The sequence below is a fragment of the Camelina sativa genome, chromosome 19 (assembly GCF_000633955.1).
Source record: "Camelina sativa cultivar DH55 chromosome 19, Cs, whole genome shotgun sequence".
Classification (NCBI taxonomy): Eukaryota; Viridiplantae; Streptophyta; class Magnoliopsida; order Brassicales; family Brassicaceae; genus Camelina; species Camelina sativa.
The window spans coordinates 6,378,415-6,401,053 of NC_025703.1; the positions used below are offsets into that span (position 1 = coordinate 6,378,415).

Below are 22,639 nucleotides of genomic sequence, written 5' to 3' on the forward strand. Positions count from 1 at the left end.
TAATTAACCCGTAACTAGATTAATTGTCTCAACTCTCCAACACTAACCAGATTCAAACAACAAACTAACTATTACTATCGAACTATCTTTGCAAAAAGATGAAAAACCAAAATTGTAAATCGAATTAGATTTTATTTTGTGTTCAGAGATATACTATCGTGGGATCATGCGTCGTGTGGAAATTTGCATAGAGGACCACATGATTTGAATATTTTAGTATTTAAAATTTGTAATAATGAGAAAACAAATTTTTTAAAAGAGTGGAATTAGAAAGATAATGATTAGGGGGGATAGGGTGTATGGGTTGGACGGACCTACGGAGGTTTACTACATGACACCGAACCTGAACTACCTGTGATTGTGCTCTGTTCTATACTTACACATTTTGGACCATCTCCTCTCTCTCTCTTTTTTTTGTCTCTTGCATACTAGAATACTTGTAATTAACTTTCACATTGTCTAATATAATCCGATCCGATGAATTCCACTTTATTTGAATTCATGCATAACCAATCACAGGTTTCTTTATAAAGAATTCGATTTATTTTTATTATATTAAGAAGTAAGTAAGGTTTGCCTCGTTTATTTTAGTTTTGAATGGTTGTTAGCAATTATTTATTGTAATTACATGACCATAGTTATATAATTTTGAATAATCCAACTTGCAAAATTTGATCAAATGTGTCGGCTGTGTGACTACGTACTTGTTTTTGTCAGCTTTGAAAATTGGTATTTATAAAAAGAGTATGTACGTTTTCTTCTTTAAAAAATCACGTTTAGAGATGGAGACTCCGTTTGATTCAAAAATTTGATTCAAAATGTTCCATTTCCCGAGGTAACAAAACGTTGGTTTATGTCACATTTGATAATTTTGGATTTTGGTGATCGAGAGGGTATTTAGGAGAAACTAAAGTATATGGTCAGAAAGCTACAAAAAAGAAGAAGTTTAAATTCAAACTAAAGAGTTCTTTATAAGCTAATAATATAGTCTATTCTATACTATAATACTAAGTACTAACAAAGTAACAACTACTGGTAAAGGAGAAAAGTATAAAGACCAACATTGGCTATCTTTCAGTTCAAGCAATTTTGGAGCTAAGCAAAATTCAAATACGTGTAATTAGCAACGAACATTAAATACAACAAATCTGGCTATCTTTCATATCATTATGTATATATGGGATATGTGAAAAAAGCAATTTCATTGTGATCATTTTACATTCACTTGTTTACATAAATCTGGGTAAAAATAACTAAAATACAAGTAACACAAAAAAAAATTTAGAGAGATTTGAGTTTATGATTGTGATCATTTTTCGTGCTAATCACTTGTTTATGATCATTTTTGTGGTTATATAATTCACAAAATTTGAGTTTTCACTTTTCAGATTTAGTCCCATAGTCAAACTGGGACCTATAAAGGTATAGTGGTTTCCCAAAGCCTAATCTTTAATATTTAGTTAAAAAGTCAATACATACTTAGATAATAATAATAACCCAAAAGCTTTTTAGTTGAAATCATTCAAAGTTTAAATTAAGATAATTATAATAAGTTTATTTATTCAAAAAGGCTAAAACATAACATAATCTATACTTATATTTCATTAAAACATGAAAAAAGGAGTAGCATTGGAAAAGACACAAGAGATACTATTAATTATAAAGAGAAGCTTTCATCATTAGACATAATCATATAAGTAGTTAGAAGAGTAGTTACAAAACAGAGCAACACATAAGAAGAGAAGAGAGATTAGACTAAAAAATAGGACTAGAGGGTGAAGAAAAAAAAACCTAAACATATTTTCGCGGTTATCTCCTAGTTTCTACCTCTCAGCAGCAGCAGCAAAATTAGTACTATCTCTCTCTCTCTCTCTCTCTGAAGTCGTGCTTTTTGATGTGAAAGGAGAAGAAGAAGAAGCCCTTACTTGAATTGAAGACAGACAAAAAAAAAAAACAATTAAATTATTGAAAAAATCCAATGCTTCTGCTCTGCTGGTAAGATCACTTTCCCTAAAATTTTGTTCCTGTTCTCTTCTTCTTCTTCTCGTCTGGTCTCACTCCATCGTCTCCTATCTATTTTCATGGCGGTGAAATTCATGTGAGAGCTTCGCTGGTGAATTTTTTTTTGTAGCTGTGGTTCTGCGTAATAGTAAAATTATTATTTAGTATCTCTCTGGCAGTAAGTGATTAATAACAATTGAATATGTCTTAAAATCATCTATACATCTCTCTCTCTCTCTCTGTATCTATCATCCCTTCGTATTGGTTTATTGCGAAAAAATTTCCTTTTTTTTCTTTTTGGTTCAGTCAAATCGTTTTTGTTCTCTTCTTCTTCTAGTTTCTGTGTGTTTTTTCTTTATTAAGGATTTCGATTTCGAGGTTTTTCATCTTCTTCCTCCATTGCGATTTTTTGTTTCTTTTGTATATTGCAGATGATGAAATTTTGAGGTTGAGAATAGCTTTTTTTAAGTGATTCTTTTGTGGTCTTTGTCTTGATAAAGGTAGAGAATTCCTAAACAGTGTCTATTTTGTTTTGTGTCAGATCCAAAATCAAAGAGGCTGTTTATAGCTTTGACTTGAAGAAATGAGTGATTTGACAACAGAGAAGGAAGAAGATTCAATAAAGTTATTCAATTGATTTGGGGATTAATTGAGAGGATAAGGAATCTATTTGAGGCATCTTTCTTTGGGATCTTGGAGCTGAATCCGTTGGGGTGTGTGGACAGAAGAAAAGAAAGGATCTTTCTTGGTACTGTGTTCTTTTTTCAGTTTCATGTGATTCATTGGAGAAAGTGGTAAAAAAAAAAAAAAGAAGAAGCAGAGAGCAGAGGTATTGTCAAAGTCTGTGAGTTTTTTTGTATTCATCTGCAATCAAAAGGTGAGAGAGTCTTTGGTTCTTGTCTTGATTTCCAACTTGGTGGGGGCATTCTCAAAATAATGCAAAGCTAGAAACTTGGTATCTTCCAGAATCTATTCAGCCCTTTTTTTTATCTATCTCTCCAACAAAGTACAGTTTTCTCTGAGGATTGTGTTCTTCTTCTAAAGAGAAAACACAACAGGGTCAAGAAAATCTCTTTGCATTCTCCTCTCTTCTCTTCTTTCTTTCTGGGGTATTGTAATCTTCAAATGAGTCGACTTCAGAAGCGAGGGAAGCAGGAAAAGCCTCTTGTATCTGATGGAGCTCAAAAGGTTATTGTGGCTGTTAAAGCCTCTAGGGAGATTCCAAAGACAGCCTTGATTTGGGCTTTGACTCATGTCGTTCAGCCTGGGGATTGCATTACCCTCATTGTTGTTGTCCCTTCTCACAACTCTGGTTTGTACTTTTTCTTGTCGCTGTTTTGTTATCATTTTTGTTCTGGTCTTGATTGATCCTTTTTCTCATTTGCTTTCTGATGAATGTGTAGGACGAAAGCTTTGGGGTTTCACTAGGAGTTTCCCTATGTTTGCTGGGGATTGTGCAAGTGGCCATCGGAAATCACATTCTGAAGCACTACCTGAGATAAAGAGTGATCTCACTGACACTTGTTCCCAAATGATTCTCCAGCTTCACGATGTATATGATCCCAATAAGGTTGGTTTCTCTAGGCAGGCTTGTTTTACCTATGATGATCCTGTGAAACCATCACATGTTGTTTCTCATGCTATTTTGTTGTTTGTGTTTTGCTTTGAAGATAAATGTCAAGATTAAGATTGTTTCTGGATCACCCTACGGAGCAGTTGCTTCTGAGTCAAAGAAAGCCCAAGCAAACTGGGTAGTACTGGACAAGTAATAATCTACTCTCATACTAAGAACGTTATATGGGAAGATCTCTTAATGATGGGTTAAACAATTATAATTTACTTTCACTAATATGTGCTGTGTGGTTTGTCTTGCAGACACCTCAAGCAGGAAGAGAAACGGTGTATGGATGAATTACAGTGTAACATTGTGGTAATGAAGCGTTCTCAGGCAAAAGTTTTACGCTTAAACTTGGTTGGATCGCCTAAGAAGGATGCTGACAAAGAGTCTCCTTTACCAACTGGACCAGAAGCAGCGTCTGAAAAACAAGCCAAGAACTCAAAAGGACTACCTGTAACTCCTACTAGCAGCCCTGAGCTGGGGACACCATTCACAAGTACAGAAGCGGGGACTTCATCAGTGTCGAGCTCTGATCCGGGAACTTCACCTTTTTTCACACTGGGAATGAACGGATACATGAAGAAGGATGGATCATTGGTTATCAAGGAAAATGATGATGATTCTGGCGCTGAAACGGAGAGTGAAAATCAGTCATTAGCGTCGACGAGTATGAGATTTCAGCCATGGATATCAGAATATATTAGCAACCATCGCCAGTCATCGCAGGAGGCTGAAGATAGCCTATGGAAAAATGATGATAGGGCACAAATTTCCACTACAAAAGCCTTGCTTGAAAAGTTCTCTAAACTTGATGTAGAAGCTGGCTTGTCGTCTAGTCGAAGGATTGATATGGAATTTAGTGGAAGCCTAAGAGATGCAATATCACTCTCTCGAAGTGCTCCCCCTGGTCCTCCTCCTCTCTGTTCTATCTGCCAGCACAAGGCACCAGTATTTGGGAAACCTCCAAGGCTGTTTTCATACGCAGAGTTAGAGCTTGCAACAGGTGGGTTTTCACAGGCTAACTTTTTGGCTGAAGGTGGTTATGGATCTGTTCATCGTGGTGTGCTACCGGAAGGTCAGGTAGTTGCAGTGAAGCAACACAAACTGGCCAGTTCTCAGGGAGATGTAGAGTTTTGCTCCGAAGTGGAAGTTCTCAGCTGTGCTCAGCATAGAAATGTCGTTATGCTAATTGGTTTCTGCATTGAAGACAGCAGACGGCTCCTGGTCTACGAATACATATGCAACGGTTCACTTGATTCCCATCTATATGGTAATGTTCCCTAGAATTTCCCATTTGAACTCTTTGTGGTAGAAAATGTGTTTGCTTAGTGTCAAGCTCTTATCTAGGTCGCCAAAAGGAAACTCTGGAATGGTCAGCACGGCAAAAGATTGCCGTTGGAGCTGCTAGAGGTCTTCGGTATCTTCACGAAGAATGCAGAGTTGGCTGTATTGTCCACCGAGACATGCGTCCGAACAACATCCTCATCACTCATGATAATGAGCCACTGGTATGTATATAAATATTGCTTTGCTCATTCATTGTAACAGCACATGCTTTAAACTGTGTGTCTGTTTACATATGCTTCGTCCTGAGTTTCCTTCATAATGTTATCAGGTTGGAGATTTTGGCCTAGCGAGATGGCAGCCTGATGGAGAACTGGGTGTAGATACACGAGTGATAGGAACGTTCGGGTGAGACATCAACTAAATTTATAGTTTTCTTCCTTCTACTTGAACAATTTTTCTATTGCTAAAGGAAAGTACTTTGTTGGTGTGTAGCTACTTAGCCCCAGAATATGCTCAAAGTGGGCAAATCACAGAAAAAGCCGATGTCTACTCGTTTGGGGTTGTTCTAGTTGAGCTAGTAACTGGCCGCAAAGCCATTGATATCTCCAGGCCGAAAGGCCAGCAATGCCTCACTGAATGGGTAAGAAATTCATATCTTAATTTTTCAGCAAAGTAATAAGTGATAGAACTGATGATTGTTGTTATCTCAGGCACGTCCGCTACTAGAAGAATATGCGGTAGATGAACTTATCGATCCGAGGCTTGGCAACCATTTTGTAGAAAGTGAGGTCATTTGTATGCTTCATGCAGCTTCATTGTGCATACGGAGAGATCCACTTTTGAGGCCACGCATGTCTCAGGTAATCAAAAGAACCCCTTGAAATCATTTTTTCAGTCTCATTCGGATCATTCAATTTAATTTTTCTGATGATACTAAAAGACATCTGGTCAATAATGAAGGTGTTGCGTATACTGGAAGGAGATATGATAATGGATGGAAACTATGCATCAACACCAGGTTCAGATGCAGGCAACAGAAGCGGGCGGTTCTGGGCGGATCATTACAGTGGTCACGTAACAAATGATGGTTCGGACATGTTCAGTGAAAGGCTTTCTATTGAAACGCCAAGACTAGCTTTGAGGGAGAGAGAAAGAAGTCAGAGGTTTGAACTAAACCACAACAACAAGCAATACTAAAGATCAAGACAGCTGAGTTACTGTTTTTTATGAAAAGTTTAGTTAATAGGGTATTTTAGTAAGGTCCCCTGTTTTGAGTAATGTTGGTCCAAAGCTGGCAACACAGCAATTTTTTGTTTGTATAGCGGGGTAAGATGCAAAAACAGTTGCTAAATGCCTAAATATGTTTATCAAGGAATTTGAAATTGTTAAAAGCACAAAACAACAAGAGGCCTTTTCTTCTTTCGAATTTGAATTATTGGTTTTGAAGAGTCAACAGAATTGTCCTGCAGAGGAGAGAGAGGAACATGAGAAAACAAAACAATGAGAAGGCTTTTTTCCTTACTCCCACGGTATCGACATTGGAATTTGGAAGTCTCCAAAATGTAATAATGATACATGAGAGGGAGAGGGAGAGAGAGAGAAAGAAGTTAGGTCTGAATCTGAATCTGACTTTGCCTGTTACAACAGTGATGCATACTTGCATAGGGTCCAGGGTATCTTTTCTACTTATCCACATCACCAATTAACAATTTTCTCAAATTTAAAACACACAAGAAACGCCCAAAAATGTCTTGGACTGGTGGGGCAGTGATTAAATGACGTTCCATGGATGTTTACTCACTGGATTATGACAATGGCTGATTGTCTCTCTCCATCCCCATTTAAAATCTTCTGTGTGCTTATTATACATCTTTAGAGGTCTTAATAGAAAATTTTTGGAGTTTTGAATAAATATCTGTACACATATATCTCGAAGTAAGATTCAGCGTAGAAGTAGATCCAAATTCATGAGAACAAATAGTCAGGGGAAATTTCAAATAAGACATACAGCTCTCATTTGCTTATGATCTCTATCTCGTTTTCAGAAGAGAATACTATTGGCATGTGGTACATTACGAGAAGTGAGACTCTACTCTAGGGTTGCGAAAATCTTTACTGTTTCCTCATCTTCGATCTTGCATATCTAGAAGAATTAATAAACAGAGTGTGAACTTTGGTTAGCTCTAATAGCCATGAGTGTAATAATCAGGCAGACTGTCAAATTTAAACTAATCAATATAATGTAAGAAAAACTACTCTTACTCTATATGCATGCCGCCTCGGTCTGAAGAGGATAAGAGGTACCCTTGAAGTTCATTCATGACATCAGTAGCTTGCTCGATTTCCTGTTATTGCTGAGAGTAAGAATACAGACTGCAAGACAAAATTATAAGAATGCATAAACAACTTATACCTCAAAATCAGCAAAAGCAACTGGCATTCCACCTCTTGCTCTGATTTTCATGATATTGAAACCAGGATATCTGTAAGGAAACGAATTCAGTTCAATCTTCTTTTTTTTTTTGAAAGGCAAAATACAATGAGTTTTGAAGAAATCTGCAAATCTTGATGCTATAGGTTTTAACTTTTAAGCAATTGCACAAGTTTACCTAGATAGAAGTTGTTTAAGTTCCTCTTCTGTACAATTAGGCCCTAGATTAGCTATAAACAAGGTTGAACATGGTCGAGCACCAAAACTTCCTTCACATGCTTTTTCCAAATGCCCCTGTAGAAATGCGTCAATAAGCTACTGAAATAAACAAGTTTATATGGAAGTACCTTATAGTAATAAATAACATTTCTTAAATCTTCAACAAATTAGAGAAAGAGAGATAGCAACAGGTTGAAAGATTAGATTTGGCTTGTACAGTACTTACATTAGCAGATGGTGCCTTACTGTCTTGATCAGATTCCGCTTCACTGTAAATTAACAACGAAATCAGTTGGTTGGCATTAGTCAACTGCTTTTGACATAGAAGACTACAAAACCAGCCTACTAAATAATCATTTTTCAACCTTTTGGAATTATCGTTTTCCTTTGGAGAACCGCTACTACCAGGTTCCTGCGCCTCATCAGGATCGCTATCTACTAAATGTATTCAAAGATCATTCAGAAACAAAAAGCATACATAAAGAAAATTCGGAATCGACAAGGTAACCAGAACATTACCTTCATCACTCTGGTCATCCTGAGACTTAGACGGTTTCTTGTTTCTGTTATCAATCACAACATAAGGCCCACTTCCTATCCACACAGACGGTTCATTATGTCTCTACCACACTACCTCAATAGCAAGAAGAGAGTAAAGTCTAAAAATACCTGGTCTTTCTTTTCTTCTAGAGTTTGATCTAGCTAGTTCTATATGTAGAGTGGATCCTGTTTGAGGATCAAACTTCACACCCTAAACACAGTACACAATGTACACAAGACCTTTTCAGAATATAATGTAACAACCATCACCAAAAGAGTCAACACATCGATCGAAGTGAAGCTTACATTTAGTTCACTCAATGCAGCCATAGCGAACCCATGACTCGTGAATGTTGCAAACGCCACAACCTGACATAACCAGTAAAAGAGCTGATTTCAGAAAGCTCAACATTGATAGATAGAATCATAAATTCCTAAAAATGGAAATCAAAAACAGAAATTGGAGGAGTAAATTAGAGAACCTGATCACCGCGTCCAGTGTACTTGAGCTGACAAGACTCGAATCCGTGACGGCGGCGGAAGAGATTGTGGATCTCACGAGCCTTAACATCGTTAGGCAAGCCAGAGACAAAGAGCGTGTTAATCGCCCCGGGTTCGTCGGGGAACTGTGGCGGAAGAGGATGTGGATGAGAATGAGGTAGATAGACGTGGTAAGGATCGAACGGTTGGTGATACGCCATTAATCTCTGGCCGGCGGCGAGGTTGACGATTGTAATAATCGCCGGCGAAGGAAGCTGACGTGTAGATGTATGACACACACACTGTTAAATTGGCATCCCTTCAAAACGGGCTCTTACTATTGGGCCTAACGAAAAGCCCATTAATATTCAAACTTTAACAACTGGTATGTTTTTGGCTCCAAATTGTTTAAGCTACAACTTGTCAACTTCTATTTGAAGCTAAAACTTTTTTGTATTGAATATTGATAGAGATTTTTCATGGCCTCATCGATTCCTATTTTTTATTTACGAGATTCTTTTTCATGAGTCTTTCGATTATACTAACGAAGTTGTCAAAGTTTAGAACTGTGCAAATCAAACTCTTATCCACCCAATTAAAGAAACTCAAAAGTCGAAACCGAGAAAGAGAGTCTCAAACCAAACTCACACCAATAAAAATTCAAATAAGATGATCCAAAACAATATAATATGCATAAAGTTCGAGATTAGCAAATAGATTTAAGACGAAGGGTATGACGTAAACCCTGAAGTCTAAGTCGTCGTCGCGGCCTCTTCATCCAAGAAAAGATCCTCCGTCCTCCTAACCGCCGCATGGATCAGAACCAACACAGCTCCGGCCATTAACGCCGCAACAATATTAAACGTCGCGTCGGTGAACAACATAAGACAAGCGACGGTTATCACGGACAGAACAATCAGGACGACCCGATCGTCGATCTGAAATCGGAACAACTTGAGAGGCTCGTCACGGAAGAAATAAAGAAAGATCCAGAGGAGAAGCAAGCCCCCGAAGAGGAAGAGCGAGGTCGGATGCCAGATCAGGCTGAAGAATATGACGTTCAAGACGACGATTGCGTAGTTACTACGGAAGTAAGCGAGATTCGTCTTGATTCTTGAGAAAGCATCGGAGACGCCGTGAGGTAGCCCCATGGAGTGGAAATCGAACATTACTTTCCATGGACGGCGCGTGGCGAGCCCGTCTTTGATACGTTGCTTGGTGTGTGAGATGGAGTCTAGATCCACTAACGGAAGTCCATGAGACGACGTCGGAACTGCGCCGTCGTTCGTCAAATCTTTTTTTAATATGAAGTTCGACATTATTGAATAAGAGGACTAAATGGAAATAACTTAAAAGACTGTTCTAGTTTATAGTTTGGACTTTGGACTATATATATGTATACATATACGGAAGGTCTCTTGAATTGATGATATTGGTACACATTTGCTTATAGAATATAACAGACAATTTAATTATTTTTTTTTGTCAAAACATTTTTTTTTGTCAAACAGACAAATTAATTAGATCATGCTAATTATAAAAAAAACATTAGATCGAGATATTTTTTGACAGAGATTTGTGATAAAATTATTACAATAATGTAGCGTGAGGAATTAATTCAATTTGGTCAATGTCTGAAATACGTGTTCTTGGAATATGAAGTTGGAGGAATTACAAAACTTGATCGCCACGTCTTCTAGTGTTTGAGTTGAGTTGACAATATTATGGAGGATGAGAATGACTGAATGAAGGTTGATAGATGTTGTAAAGATCGTACTGTTTGAAGATGCAACATTTGAACAAGAGGATGAACTACTTCAGAAGGACTCAACACTAGTACAAGAACAGAGTATCGAGCTATTTATGTCGGCAATTGTAAAGCTGGAAGATTTACACAGGATTAGAAGGCCCAAGAAGCTTCTAGAAGATTAAAGAGCTTCATGTTTACGATAGGAATGTAAACATGAAAAAAGTGGGAAATTTCTTAATTGTTAAAGAAAAAAGGAAATTGTCCAATTCCTATTATGATTAGAATAGGTAGTTTGCCATTGTGTGGCATAGACCTAGTTCTATAAATAGGGTGCAAAGGCTGATTGTAAGCCTTAGCACAAACAAGAGAAAGTTACATAGCTACTAAGTTTTAGTCTTTAAAATAGAAGAGCTAAGAACTTAGAAAGAGCTTGAGGTTTCTTTAAGAGAGTTTTGAGATATTAGAAAATTGTTTAGAACAAACTTGTAAATAGATTTTCTATCAATCAAAAGAGAGTTTAAAGAAATCATTGTTTCATTGTTCAGATCATAAGTTCTCACACTTTCAATTGGTATCAGAGCGACACTTGTTCGGATTACTACATGTGAGATTTTGCGGACAAGATGGAAAGCTACGGAGATCTGATCAACAATAACAAAGTTGTCTTGGATGATGGAAACTATGGGTTTTGGAAATCAAGGATCAAATCTATCATAGGAGGTATTGATCGTCTTGCTTTGAAGACTGTTCTGGAAAAGTGGGAGGAACCGACGATCAAGGACGAGTCAGGCAAGTGAACTCCCAAACCCGAAGCCGATTGGACTGATGAAGAACAGAAGAAATCCAAGTACAATTCAAGAGCATTGAGTGCTATTCATTGCAGTGTAGGAAGGAAGCAGTTCGATCTAATTCAGGGGTGTGAAACTGCTAAAGAAGCTTGGGATATTTTACAAATCCAGTATGAAGGAACCACAAAAGTGCAAAGCTCAAGAAAAGACATGCTGGCTTCACGGTTCGAAATTCTAAGGATGGAAGAACACGAATCAATATCAGACTTTAGTTCAAAGTTAAGTGCGTTAGCTCAGGAAACATTAACTCTTGGAAAGACTTATAAGGATCAAAAGCTGGTCAAGAAATTTCTAAGGTGTCTTCTTTCAAGGTTCATGGGATACAAGACTGCACTAACTGTTTCTCATGATCTNAAATTTAGTTCAAAGTTAAGTGCATTAGCTCAGGAAGCATTAACTCTTGGAAAGACTTATAAGGATCAGAAGCTGGTCAAGAAATTTCTAAGGTGTCTTCCTTCAAGGTTCACGGGATACAAGACTGCACTAACTGTTTCTCATGATCTAGACAGTCTCAGTTATGGTGAAGTGGTTGGAATGCTGCAAGCTCAAGATATGGAGCTTAATGGAATTAAGAAACCAAAAGGTATAGCTTTAACGGTTAACAGAGACACATCAGATCAAGGAGAAGAAGATGTTGTGAGTTTATTAGTAAGAAGATTTGATCATGCTTTAAGAAGAATAGAACAAGGTAATTCACAAAAAAAAGACTGGAGTATTCAAAAAGACCAGTGAAGATAAGAAGGCTGATATGCAATGTCATGAGTGCAAAGGGTTTGGACATTTCATTCGTGAGTGTCCAACGATTAAGCTTCAAGATGCAAAGTGCACTATTTGCAGAGGTACATGACATACACAGGAGGGATGTGTGAGTAACCTTAAACACAAGAAAGAGAAGTCTATGATAAGTATTGAAGATGATTCAGATGATGGTAGCAGTAGCGAAGAAGAACTCATGAATCTAGTAGCAATGGTGGGGATTACTGAATTTGAGAATCGAGTAGAGGTAACAGATTCTGAATCAGAAGATGAGGAAGTTCTTGATATTGTTCAAAGTTACAAGGAAGTCCGAGGAACACTCATTACCTTAGGGAAGGAAAATCAAGACTTAATCAAAGAAAAACTTCATCTTGAAGCTGTGATCAAATCACTATACAATAATTTGGTGGACGAAAAGAAGATTGCTAAGGAATCTGTGGATTTAATGAAAGAAAAGTTGGTGTTATCCGCAAAAGCAGACAAGCTTGAGGAAGAATTAATTAAAGAGAAGAAGAAATCCACAGAACTTCAATCTGAACTCGATCAGCAATACAAAAAAATTCACATGTTTGCAGGAACGAAGCAACTTGATAAGATTTTAAGCTATGGAAGAACTGAGAAAACTCATAGAAGGTTGGGTTTTATTGAGAACCAAGGAGACAAGAAAACAACAATGAAATTTGTTACTGCTGGAGTGCATCACTCTGATTTGAAAGCTTCAACATCCGCATCTGAGAAGTCTTCAGGCTGCTATTTTTGTGGAAAATTTGGACACTATAAACATTATTGCTCTAAATTCTGGGAAAGAGTCTATAGTTTAAAGCGACAAGGGAGATTTTTCTGGAATGGATTTAAGAGACAGGTTTGGATGAAGAAGAATAATTTGTATCAAACAGAAGCAATATCATCAGGATTTAGGTGCAACATGGTTATGATTACTGAGGAACAAGAAGACTCTGAGCCTTGGTTCTTTGATAGTGGGTGTTCAAGGCATATAACAGGAACTAAGAGTAATTTGTAAAATATTAAGAAACTGAAAGGAGGCACAATAACCTTTGGAGATGGAAGTAATGGTTACATTCAAGGTAAAGGTACAACACGTGATACAGAACTTCCACAACTAGTAAATGTCTACCTGGTACAAGGACTGCGAGCGAATTTGATAAGTATCAGTCAGTTATGTGATGAAGGCTTGACAGTTATGTTTACAAAAATAGACTGCAAAGCGGTTGATGAATCAGGCAATGTCAAGCTTTATGGTGTAAGGTCAGGGAACAATTGCTACATGTGGCAGAGAAATTCGTTCAAATGTTTTAGTGCTCAAGGCAGTATAGATCTCTGGCATCAACGACTAGGTCATATGAATATAAGGAACTTAATCACTCTTGTCAATAAAGAATTTATTCGAGGAGTACCTAAACTTAAAGGAGAGGAGAATATGGTATGTGGACCTTGTAATCAAGGAAAGCAAGTCAAAATTCAGCATAAGAAGGTTCCGGAAGTACAGTCAAAATCAGTTCTAGATCTGGTTCATATGGATTTGATGGGACCAATGCAAGTTGACAGTTTGGCTGGGAAGAAATATGTATTTGTGCTAGTAGATGATTTTTCCAGATATACTTGGGTTCGTTTTATTCGAGAGAAGTCAAATACAGTTGATAGCTTTAATATTTTGGCTTTACAGTTGCTCAATGAAAGGGGTGGAATCAAGAGAATCCGAAGTGACCATGGTGGAGAATTCCAAAACGAGTCTATGAAAGAATTTTGTGAACATCATGGGATTTCACATCAGTTTTCAGCTCCAAGAACTCCTCAACAAAATGGTGTGGTAGAAAGAAAGAATAGAACTCTTCAAGAAATGGCAAGAGCAATGATCCATGGAAATCAGGTTCCTAAGAAGTTTTGGGCTGAAGCATTGAACACATCATGCTACATAGTTAACAGAGTCTATGTAAGAAGAGATACAACAAAGACTCCTTACGAATTGTGGAAAGGAAAAACACCAAATTTGAGCTACTTTCATGTTTTTGGGTGCAAATGCTATATTTTGAATGACAAGGATTATCTTGGGAAATTTGATTCAAGAAGTGATGAAGGGATATTTCTTGGCTATGCTGAGAGTAGTACAACATTTAGGGTATTTAACAAACGCACAGGGATTATTATGGAATCAGTGAATGTGGTGTTTGATGATCGGTCTGTTGCTTTAAGAGATAATGTTGATTCAGACAGTGATGCAGAACAAGTAAGTATTACTGAAGGGCAAAATGAAGATTCTGGACTAGACATCTCTGATCGTGTTCCAAAATCTGAAGAAACAAAACAAGTACACAAGAATCATTCTGCATTAGATGTTATTGGAAACATAAATGAAGGAATGGAGACTAGAGGAGTTCAGATTGATTTTAAAAAGATGACTAGTTATTATGCAACACTAGAAACTGTCTACTTTGAGTGTTTTGTGTCAATGATTGAACCAAAGAATCACATAGAAGTTGTTCAAGATGATTTCTGGATAATTGCCATGGAGTAAGAACTAGAACAGTTTGAGCGTAATGATGTTTGGGAGCTGGTTCGTAGACCAGTAGATGTGAATATCATTGGGACTAAATGGATTTTCAAAAACAATATTGATGAGAGTGGAGTTGTGGTTCGAAATAAAGCAAGGTTGGTTGTACAAGGGTATACTCAGATCGAAGGAGTGGACTTTGAAGAGACATTTGCTCCAGTAGCAAGACTTGAATCAATTAGATTGTTTTTGGGTACGGCTTATATCCTGAATTTCAAGGTATACCAGATAGATGTCAAAAGTGCTTTTTTAAATGGGATCTTACAAGAAGAAATATATGTTGATCAACCTAAGGGTTTTGAAGATTCAGTTAAGCCTAAATATGTGTACAAGTTAAAAAAAGCTTTTTATGGATTGAAGCAGGCTCCAAGAGCTTGGTATGAAAGGCTGACTAGTTTTCTTATGGAACAAAACTATAACAGAGGAAGTGTGGACAAGACTCTGTTTATTTTGGAACAAGGTGATGATATCATGATGGTTCAAATTTATGTGGATGACATTATCTTTGGAAGTACTTCAAAGGAGTTGGTAGATAGGTTTGTGAGTTGTATGACACAAGAATTTGAGATGAGTCTGGTTGGAAAATTAAAGTATTTACTTGGGTTGCAGATTACACAATCAGAACAAGGTATTTTTATTTCACAAAGTACCTATGCTAGACAACTTCTAAAAAGTTCCAGATGGATAAGTGCAAAGAAGCTGTGATACCTATGAGTACTACTTTGAAACTATCAAGAGATGTTGATGGCAAGGATGTAGATGTCAAGCAATATAGAGGGATGATTGAGAGCTTGTTATATCTTACCGCTAGTAGGCCAGACTTGAGTTACAGTGTGGGTATATGTGCAAGGTATCAGTCAAAACCTAAACAGTCTCATCTTGAAGCAGTCAAGCGAATTATCAAGTATGTTAAAGGAACTGTTGATCTTGGAATTTGGTATTCTAAAGGTTCAAACAAGGGTTTAGTTGGTTACTGTGATGCAGACTATGCAGGAAGTGTAACAGATCGAAAGAGCACTAGTGGGGGATGTTTCTTTCTAGGCAACAATCTAATAGCCTGGTTGAGTAAGAAACAAAATTCAGTGTCTTTATCTACAACTGAATCAGAATATATAGCAATGGGGAGTTGTTGTACTCAGTTGTTGTGGATGAAGCAGATGTCAGCAGATTATGGTATGGATTCAGGAGAGCTGCAAGTGTATTGTGACAATAGGAGTGCAATTGATATCTCTAAAAATCCAGTTCAACATTCAAGAACAAAACATATTGATGTGAGACATCACTTCATCAGAGAACTGGTTGAAAGAAAGCAAGTTGTGATTGCGCATGTTGATACTGAGGAACAATTAGCTGATATTTTCACAAAAGCTCTTGACTTTAATTGATTCTCTACATTAAGAAATTCGATTGGGGTGTGTGAGATGTGAATAGTCACATGATGGTTCAAGAACTTGTACAATAGGAGATATGGATTAAGAATTTGGTACATGTTAAAAGTTCTTGAGAAGGTTGTTGGTTTATTAGAAACTAATGTGGATTGAGAAAACCAGTGGTTATAGTGCTTGGTTTATTAAAAGAAAGATTTGCTCAATATTTAGGAGAATATTTGGATGATTGAAGGTTCCAAAGTTNTATGCAGGAAGTGTAATGGATCGAAAGAGCACTAGTGGGGGATGTTTCTTTCTGGGCAACAATTTAATAGCCTGGTTAAGTAAGAAAAAAAATTCAGTATCTTTGTCTACAGCTGAATCAGAATATATAGCAATGGAGAGTTGTTGTACTCAGTTGTTATGGATGAAGCAGTTGTCAGCAGATTATGGCATGGATTCAGGAGAGCTGCAAGTTTATTGTGACAATAGGAGTGCAATGGATATCTCTAAAAATCCAGTTCAACATTCAAGAACAAAGCACATTGATGTGAGACATCACTTCATCAGAGAACTGGTTGAAAGAAAGCAAGTTGTAATTGAGCATGTTGATACTGAAGAACAATTAGCTGATATTTTCACAAAAGCTCTTGATTTTAATCGATTCTCTACCTTGAGAAATTCAATTGGTGTTTGTGAGATGTGAAGTATTCACAAGATGGGTCAATAGCTGGTACCAGAGAAAATAGGGTTGTTAATGTTGGTACAGTTTGATTTTAGACATGAAGGTTCTGGTGTTGGTTTACTGAAAACCGAGGGTTGATGGCTGGGATATTGTGAAAATTTTGCTCGAGATATGAGAAAATATTATCTTTCTAAAGTTGAAAAATAAAATATTTTATTAAGATTTGGGTATTAAAACAAGGAAGAAATATCGAGAGTCTCTACAATTTCGTCCTAATCGAAAAGTTTTTTTCTAAAAAAAAAAAAAAAAAAACCTAGTGATAATGGTTGGTGCGACTCGAAGTGGTTTGGTGCGAAGAGAAAGAAATCAGGAGATGTCTCGAAGTGTTGGTAATGCTAATCGACCTCAGTTGGTTGATGATTCAAGTGATGTTGAATAAGTTCAACCAAGAATTGTGCCATATGGATCCGACAGCGATGATGATTCATCTCAAAGTGTATCAGTGAAGAATCAAGTAGATCAAGGGGTAGATGATCTCGAGAGAGAAAATCCAATTGATGACGAGGTGGAGTTTGTTGGTAAGCGGAAAAAGAAGGATCATGTTTCGGTGTCTGATACCGAAGTTGGAGTTGAAGAAATCTTTGTGCAAGAACAGCTTGAGAGACATGCAGAGAAGCAGAGGAGCAAGAAACATAGAGAAGTGGCATCCGCTAGCAAGAAGAAATCAGCTTGCAAGTCGAAACGACCAAGATCTGCAGAACCAAGTGCTAGAAATGTTCGGGCTAAATCTGGGTCTCAATCGGATGTGTTTGTCTCCAAAGCAGCAAAATTAAGGTACTCTCAGTTCTTTTCTCGGAAATTTACGGCTGAGAGACAATTGGATATGTCTAAAAAGGATGAGTTTGGGTTCATTGAGAAGATATTGTCGTTAGGACTTGGACCTACAATTCATGATCCTTCGGTGTATGTCAAAGAGATTATTTGTGAATGTTATGCAAATTTGCCAAATGGAAAGGCTAGGGATGGTGTTCAAGTGTTTGTGAGAGGATATTGGTATGAATTTTCTCCTAAGGCAATTAATCAAGCTTTTAATATGGCACCTTTGACTAGAGCTGAGAAGAAAGTTGATGAAACAGTAGATAAGTTGAGTCAAGATGAACTTGCAGAGTTTTTAAGTGGTGAAGACAGGTCGACTTGGGCTACTTTAAAAGTTGTGGATCTACCTGAGGAAAGTGCAGCTCTTTTAATGTTAGCAGCGTACAATTGGGTTCCCTCGAAACATAGGAATCATCTTCCGGTTAAGCGAGCTCGGGTAGTTTACAAGATTATCAAGGGCATCCGGTTTGATTTTGGGCAGTTGATTTACAATCAGATTATGAACATAAGTTGGAAAGATCCTACTCGCTATGTGGTGTTTCCGAGAACAATCTTTGAAACTCTTAGGGTTCAAGAAGGTCCGCTTGAGTGGTCAGATGAAGAGGGAGATGTATATGCTGAGTTTTATACAAAGGATGCCAGAACAGGACATATCTATGATGTTAAGCATAAACTGATTCCTGAGACTAAAGAGTCGACACCAGTATCTCCAGATGGCAGGCAACCTGATGAGGGATTTTCTTCTACTTCTGAGGTTATTCAGTTGGGTAGCATTCGTGTGCCACACATTGGTCAAGAGGATGTTGATATTTTGTATGAAGCATTGGTCGATACAGCATAAGCTCTGCAAAGACTTACGGAAGTAGTACAGAGGCTCATACAAAATCATCCACTTTCCAAGATGATTTGAAATGTTGTTAACTGTTGTATTCTCAAGCAGGGGGAGAAAGAGAAGGAGCTGGTCTGAGACTCTGGGGGAGTGTTTTTGTGAGTTGGTCTGAGATTCTGGTGGACTTTTCTGTTTTTGTAAGCTGGTCTGAGACTCTGGGGGAGTGTTTTTGTGAGTTGGTCTGAGATTCTGGTGGACTTTTCTGTTTTTGTAAGCTGGTCTGAGACTTTGGGGGAGTTATTTGTTTTCATTAAAACTTTCGACTTTCGGCGATCATTTTGGTTCATTGTGTTTGAATGTTTGACTATGGTTCGGTGATCATTTTGGCTTATGTTTTTGAACGGTTAACTATGGTTTAAAGTTATTTGTTTTAAGTCTAAACCAACAACATAATTCTTATGCTTGAGAAGGTCAAAGTTAAAAAGGGGGAGATTGAAGATGCAACATTTGAACAAGAGGATGAACTACTTCAGAAGGACTCAACACTAGTACAAGAACAGAGTATCGAGTTATTTATGTCGGTAATTATAAAGCTGGAAGATTTACACAGGATTAGAAGGCCCAAGAAGCTTCTAGAAGATTAAAGAGCTTCATGTTTACGATAGGAATGTAAATATGAAGAAAATGGGAAATTTCCTAATTGTTAAAGAAAAAGGAAATTGTCCAATTCCTATTAGGATTAGAATATGTAGTTTGCCATTGTGTGGCATAGGCCTAGTTCTATAAATAGGGTGCGAAAGCTGATTGTAAGCCTTAGCACAAACAAGAGAAAGTTAACCTAGATACTAAGTTTTAGTCTTTAAAAGAGAAGAGCTAAGAACTTAGAAAGAGCTTGAGGTTTCTTTAAGAGAGTTTTGAGAGATTAGAAAATTGTTTAGAACAAACTTGTAAACAGATTTTCTATCAATCAAAAGAGAGTTTAAAGAAATCACTGTTTCATTGTTCAGATCATAAGTTCTCACACTTTCACTGTTGGTGATACACCATTTTCTCCGATGCCTGCTTCTTGTACTGATCGGCGTCGAGTTTGACGGTCGTAATAACTAATAAGCTCATTCGTTACAAGATGTGTGACAACTGACAAAATGTTTAGTTAATACGACCATCAAACTCGACGCCGGCAATCAAGTTACCGACATGCATGAGCTTTGTAGTTCTATACTTTTAATTATTATTTTTGACGGCATTAAAAAAATGAATATTCGTTGCGACCGTTTTTAAGTTTACAGTGACTTTTTTCATAATTACTGGTAGTATTTTTCAGATAAGATAACCCGAGCAAAAAAGTAATACAACGAAGCAGCCTGTCAAAAATAAAACTAAAGCAAACTCTTGACATTATTGAGTAATAGTTCTAGTCTTCTCGATATTGATTCAAATGATTTATGTTCTTTTCTCGATTATACTAACGAAGTTATCAAAGGTTAGAATTGTTCAAATCAAACTGTTATACACTCAATTAAAAACTCAAAAGTCGGAACCAAGAGAGATGGTGTCAAACCAAACTCACACCAATAAAAATTTAAATAAGATGGATCAAAAACAATATAATATACATAAAGTTCGATATAAATCATGTAAGACGAAGGGTATGACGTAAACCCTGAAGTCTAAGTCGTCGTGGCCTCTTCATCCAAGAAAAGATCCTCCGTCTTCCTAACCACCGCATGGATCAGAACCAACACAGCTCCGGTGACCAGCGCACCAATAATATTAAACGTCGCGTTGGTACAGAGAAGCAGCACGACTGTTATCACCGACAAAACAATCAGCACCGTCGGATCATCGATCTGAAATCGGAACATCTTGAGAGGCTCGTCACACAGGAAATAGAGAAAGATCCAAACAAAAACCAAGACGGTGAAGACGATGAGCGAGGTCGGATGCCAGATCAGGCTGAAGAATACGACGGTCAAGACGAAGATTGCGTAGTTACTACGGAAGTAAGCAAGATTCGTCTTGATGCTTGAGAAAGCATCGGATACACCGCGAGGTAGCCCCATGGAGTGGAAATCGAACATCACTCTCCAAGGACGGCGCGTGGCGAGCCCGTCTTTGATACGTTGCTTGGTGTGTGAGATGGAGTCGAGATCCACTAACGGATGTGCATGAGACGACGTCGGAACTGCGCCGTTCTTCGTCATTATTGAATAAGAGATCGGACTAAATGGAAAATAGCTTAAAGACTGTTGTAATTTAGATTTTTGGACTCTACATATATATACGGAAGGTCTCTTGAATTGGTGATATTGATACACATTTGCTTATGGAATAGTAAAAAGGACAATTTAGATCGTGCTATTTAAAAAAACATTAGATAGAGATATTTTTGGACAGAGATTTGTGACATTATTGTTACAATAATGTAGCGTGAGGAATTTATTCAATTTGGTCAATGTCTGAAATACTACGTGTTGTCGGAATATGAAGTTGGAGGAAACTTAATTATCGCCACGACGTCTAGTGTTTGAGTTGAGTTGACATTATAGGGGGATGAGAATGAAGGTTGATAGACGTTGTAAAGATCGTACTGTTGGTGATACACCATTTTTCTCCCGTGCCTGCTTCTTGTACTGATCGGCGTCGAGTTTGACGGTCGTGATAATTGCCGGCGAAGGGAGCTGATGTGTAAATAGATGTGTGACAAACTGCTATTTGTCTAAAACTAAAAGCGTCCTTCTAGAATTTTTTATCTATAGGCCGAGATCATTGGGCCTAATTAAAAGGTCCAATTATATTTTTTTTTCGTCGAAGGTCCAATTAGATTACAGGGATTTTCTGGTTCAAATTGGTAACTTCGAAAATTTAAGTCATTATTTATTTGTATCGATAGAGATTTTTTTCATAGCATTTGTAAATTCAAAAGACCTATTAAAATGTTACCGACATGAGCTTGTAGGTGTATACTTAAACAAAAAAAATTGTTTTTGTCTTTTCTTGATGGCATCTAAAAATGGAATATTCATTACGATCGTTTTTAGTTTAGAGTGAATTTCTTTTCATAATTCTTAGTATTTTTTCACAGAATAATAATATGAAAAGTGGTTCGTAATTTTCAGATAAGATAACCCGACAAAAAGGTGATACAACGAAGCAGCCTGTCAAAAATAAAATAAAGCAAAGTGTTGACATTATTGAGTTAGTTCTAGTCTTCTAGATATTGATTCAAATGATTTATGTTCTTTTCTCGGTTAATCTAATCTAAATGATTCCTATATATTTTTAGTTCAAAAGTCTTTCAAATCTACTCATTTACAAGAAACTGTTCCTGAATCCTGAGCCTTACGATTATTGTATTAATTATTTTGTAACAATTTAGAATTGTTTAAACTTGAAACAAATCTGAAAAAATCAAAAGCAAAAGAGAGAGTCTCAAACCAAACATACACCAATAAAATTGATTACGCATGAAATGATATTTTTCTAGGAACAAACAAGATAATATACATTAACAGTTCGAGATCAATGGATTTAAGACGACGGGTATGACGTCAGACCTGAAGTCTCAGTCGTCGCCGCCTCTTCATCCAGGAAAAGATCCTCAGTCTTCCTAACCACCGCATGGATCAGAACCAGCACAGCTCCGGTCACCACCGCACCAATAATATTCAACGTCGCGTTGGTCAACAGAAGCAGGACGATAGTTACCACCCCTAAAACAATCAGCACCGTCAGATCATTGATCTGGTACCTGAACACTTTGAGAGGTTCGTCACGGAGGAAGTAAAGAAAGATCCAAACAAACACCAAGACGGTGAAGACGATGAGCGAGATCGGATGCCAGATCAAACTGAAGAAGATAACGATCAAGACTACGATAGCGTAGTTCACACGGAAGTAAGCAAGATTCTTCTTGGTTCTTGAAAAAGCATCGGAGAAGCCGTGAGGTATCCCCATGGAGTGGAAATCGAACATCACTTTCCAAGGACGGCGCGTGGCTAGTCCGGCTACGATACGGTGCTTGGCACGTGAGATAGACTCAAGATCCACCACCGGAGATCCATCGGACGACGTCGGAATAGCGCCGTAGTTCGTCATGTGAGATTGAATGAATAGAGAGTAGTAAATGAAAATAATGATAGGAAACTGTTGTATGTATATGTGAATTATTACGAAAGGTCCCCAAGTATTAGGTGATACACATTTGCATATGGCGTTTTTCTAAAGTAATCTATATGTTTATGGGATAAACGAAGATTAATTTGATCGTGATTGTTTTCCACACAAAAAAACAGTGATAATAGTAGTAACATATAGAGTAGCGTGAGGATTTGATTCACTCTATGGTCAATGTCTGAGAACTGTAAATTTAGATTTACGAGA

General features: G+C 37.4%; 4 protein-coding genes and 1 pseudogene across 9 annotated transcripts; 1 reads left to right on the forward strand and 4 right to left on the reverse strand.

Annotated features, from left to right (window-relative positions):
- LOC104765159 (inactive protein kinase SELMODRAFT_444075-like) lies at positions 1,900-6,338 on the forward strand. Of its 4 annotated transcripts, none has more exons than XM_010488831.1 (10): positions 1,900-1,995; positions 2,543-3,313; positions 3,405-3,571; positions 3,672-3,766; positions 3,877-4,889; positions 4,967-5,127; positions 5,235-5,311; positions 5,399-5,546; positions 5,617-5,766; positions 5,867-6,338. In XM_010488831.1, exons 2-10 carry the CDS (start codon positions 3,127-3,129, stop codon positions 6,101-6,103), a joined length of 2,235 nt encoding a protein of 744 aa, XP_010487133.1. In that variant the 5' UTR covers positions 1,900-1,995; positions 2,543-3,126; the 3' UTR covers positions 6,104-6,338. The 4 variants fall into 4 exon arrangements, with proteins under 4 accessions (XP_010487133.1, XP_010487135.1, XP_010487137.1 ...); XM_010488833.1 differs by lacking the exon at positions 1,900-1,995 and adding an exon at positions 2,002-2,098; XM_010488835.2 differs by lacking the exon at positions 1,900-1,995 and adding an exon at positions 2,112-2,179.
- LOC104765160 lies at positions 6,586-8,866 on the reverse strand. Of its 3 annotated transcripts, XR_763838.2 has the most exons (11): positions 8,579-8,866; positions 8,403-8,465; positions 8,226-8,307; positions 8,076-8,150; positions 7,922-7,994; positions 7,783-7,825; positions 7,516-7,631; positions 7,320-7,389; positions 7,169-7,251; positions 6,915-7,049; positions 6,586-6,821 (listed from the first exon to the last, which is right to left on the reverse strand). XR_763838.2 is itself a non-coding variant. In XM_010488837.2 (10 exons), the coding sequence occupies exons 1-10, from the start codon at positions 8,795-8,797 to the stop codon at positions 7,019-7,021; spliced, it is 852 nt and encodes a 283-aa protein (XP_010487139.1). In that variant the 5' UTR covers positions 8,798-8,866; the 3' UTR covers positions 6,813-7,018. The 3 variants fall into 3 exon arrangements, 2 of the variants coding, with proteins under 2 accessions (XP_010487139.1, XP_010487138.1); XM_010488837.2 differs by having other exon boundaries at positions 6,813-7,049; positions 7,922-7,991; XM_010488836.2 differs by having other exon boundaries at positions 6,813-7,049.
- Positions 9,189-9,993, reverse strand: LOC104765161 (annotated as a pseudogene).
- Positions 19,747-20,692, reverse strand: LOC104765162 (PRA1 family protein F3-like). Its single transcript, XM_010488839.2, has one exon. It carries the CDS (start codon positions 20,458-20,460, stop codon positions 19,927-19,929), a length of 534 nt encoding a protein of 177 aa, XP_010487141.1. The 5' UTR covers positions 20,461-20,692; the 3' UTR covers positions 19,747-19,926.
- Positions 21,582-22,639, reverse strand: LOC104765163 (PRA1 family protein F3). Its single transcript, XM_010488840.2, has one exon. It carries the CDS (start codon positions 22,352-22,354, stop codon positions 21,788-21,790), a length of 567 nt encoding a protein of 188 aa, XP_010487142.1. The 5' UTR covers positions 22,355-22,639; the 3' UTR covers positions 21,582-21,787.

What these genes read in the sequence shown, in the direction of transcription:
- LOC104765160 (XM_010488836.2), bottom strand. Translation starts at nt 8,797, where the DNA reads ATGGCGTATCACCAACCGTTCGATCCTTACCACGTCTATCTACCTCAT. An exon ending in TTGCTTTTGCTGATTTTGAG is followed by an intron (nt 7,252 to 7,319) that starts GTATAAGTTGTT and finishes CAGCAATAACAG; the next exon opens with GAAATCGAGCAAGCTACTGA. An exon ending in CGAGGCGGCATGCATATAGA is followed by an intron (nt 7,050 to 7,168) that starts GTAAGAGTAGTT and finishes TAATTCTTCTAG; the next exon opens with ATATGCAAGATCGAAGATGA.
- LOC104765159 (XM_010488831.1), top strand. Translation starts at nt 3,127, where the DNA reads ATGAGTCGACTTCAGAAGCGAGGGAAGCAGGAAAAGCCTCTTGTATCT. An exon ending in TGTCCCTTCTCACAACTCTG is followed by an intron (nt 3,314 to 3,404) that starts GTTTGTACTTTT and finishes ATGAATGTGTAG; the next exon opens with GACGAAAGCTTTGGGGTTTC. An exon ending in ATGTATATGATCCCAATAAG is followed by an intron (nt 3,572 to 3,671) that starts GTTGGTTTCTCT and finishes TTTGCTTTGAAG; the next exon opens with ATAAATGTCAAGATTAAGAT.
- LOC104765163 (XM_010488840.2), bottom strand. Translation starts at nt 22,354, where the DNA reads ATGACGAACTACGGCGCTATTCCGACGTCGTCCGATGGATCTCCGGTG.
- LOC104765162 (XM_010488839.2), bottom strand. Translation starts at nt 20,460, where the DNA reads ATGACGAAGAACGGCGCAGTTCCGACGTCGTCTCATGCACATCCGTTA.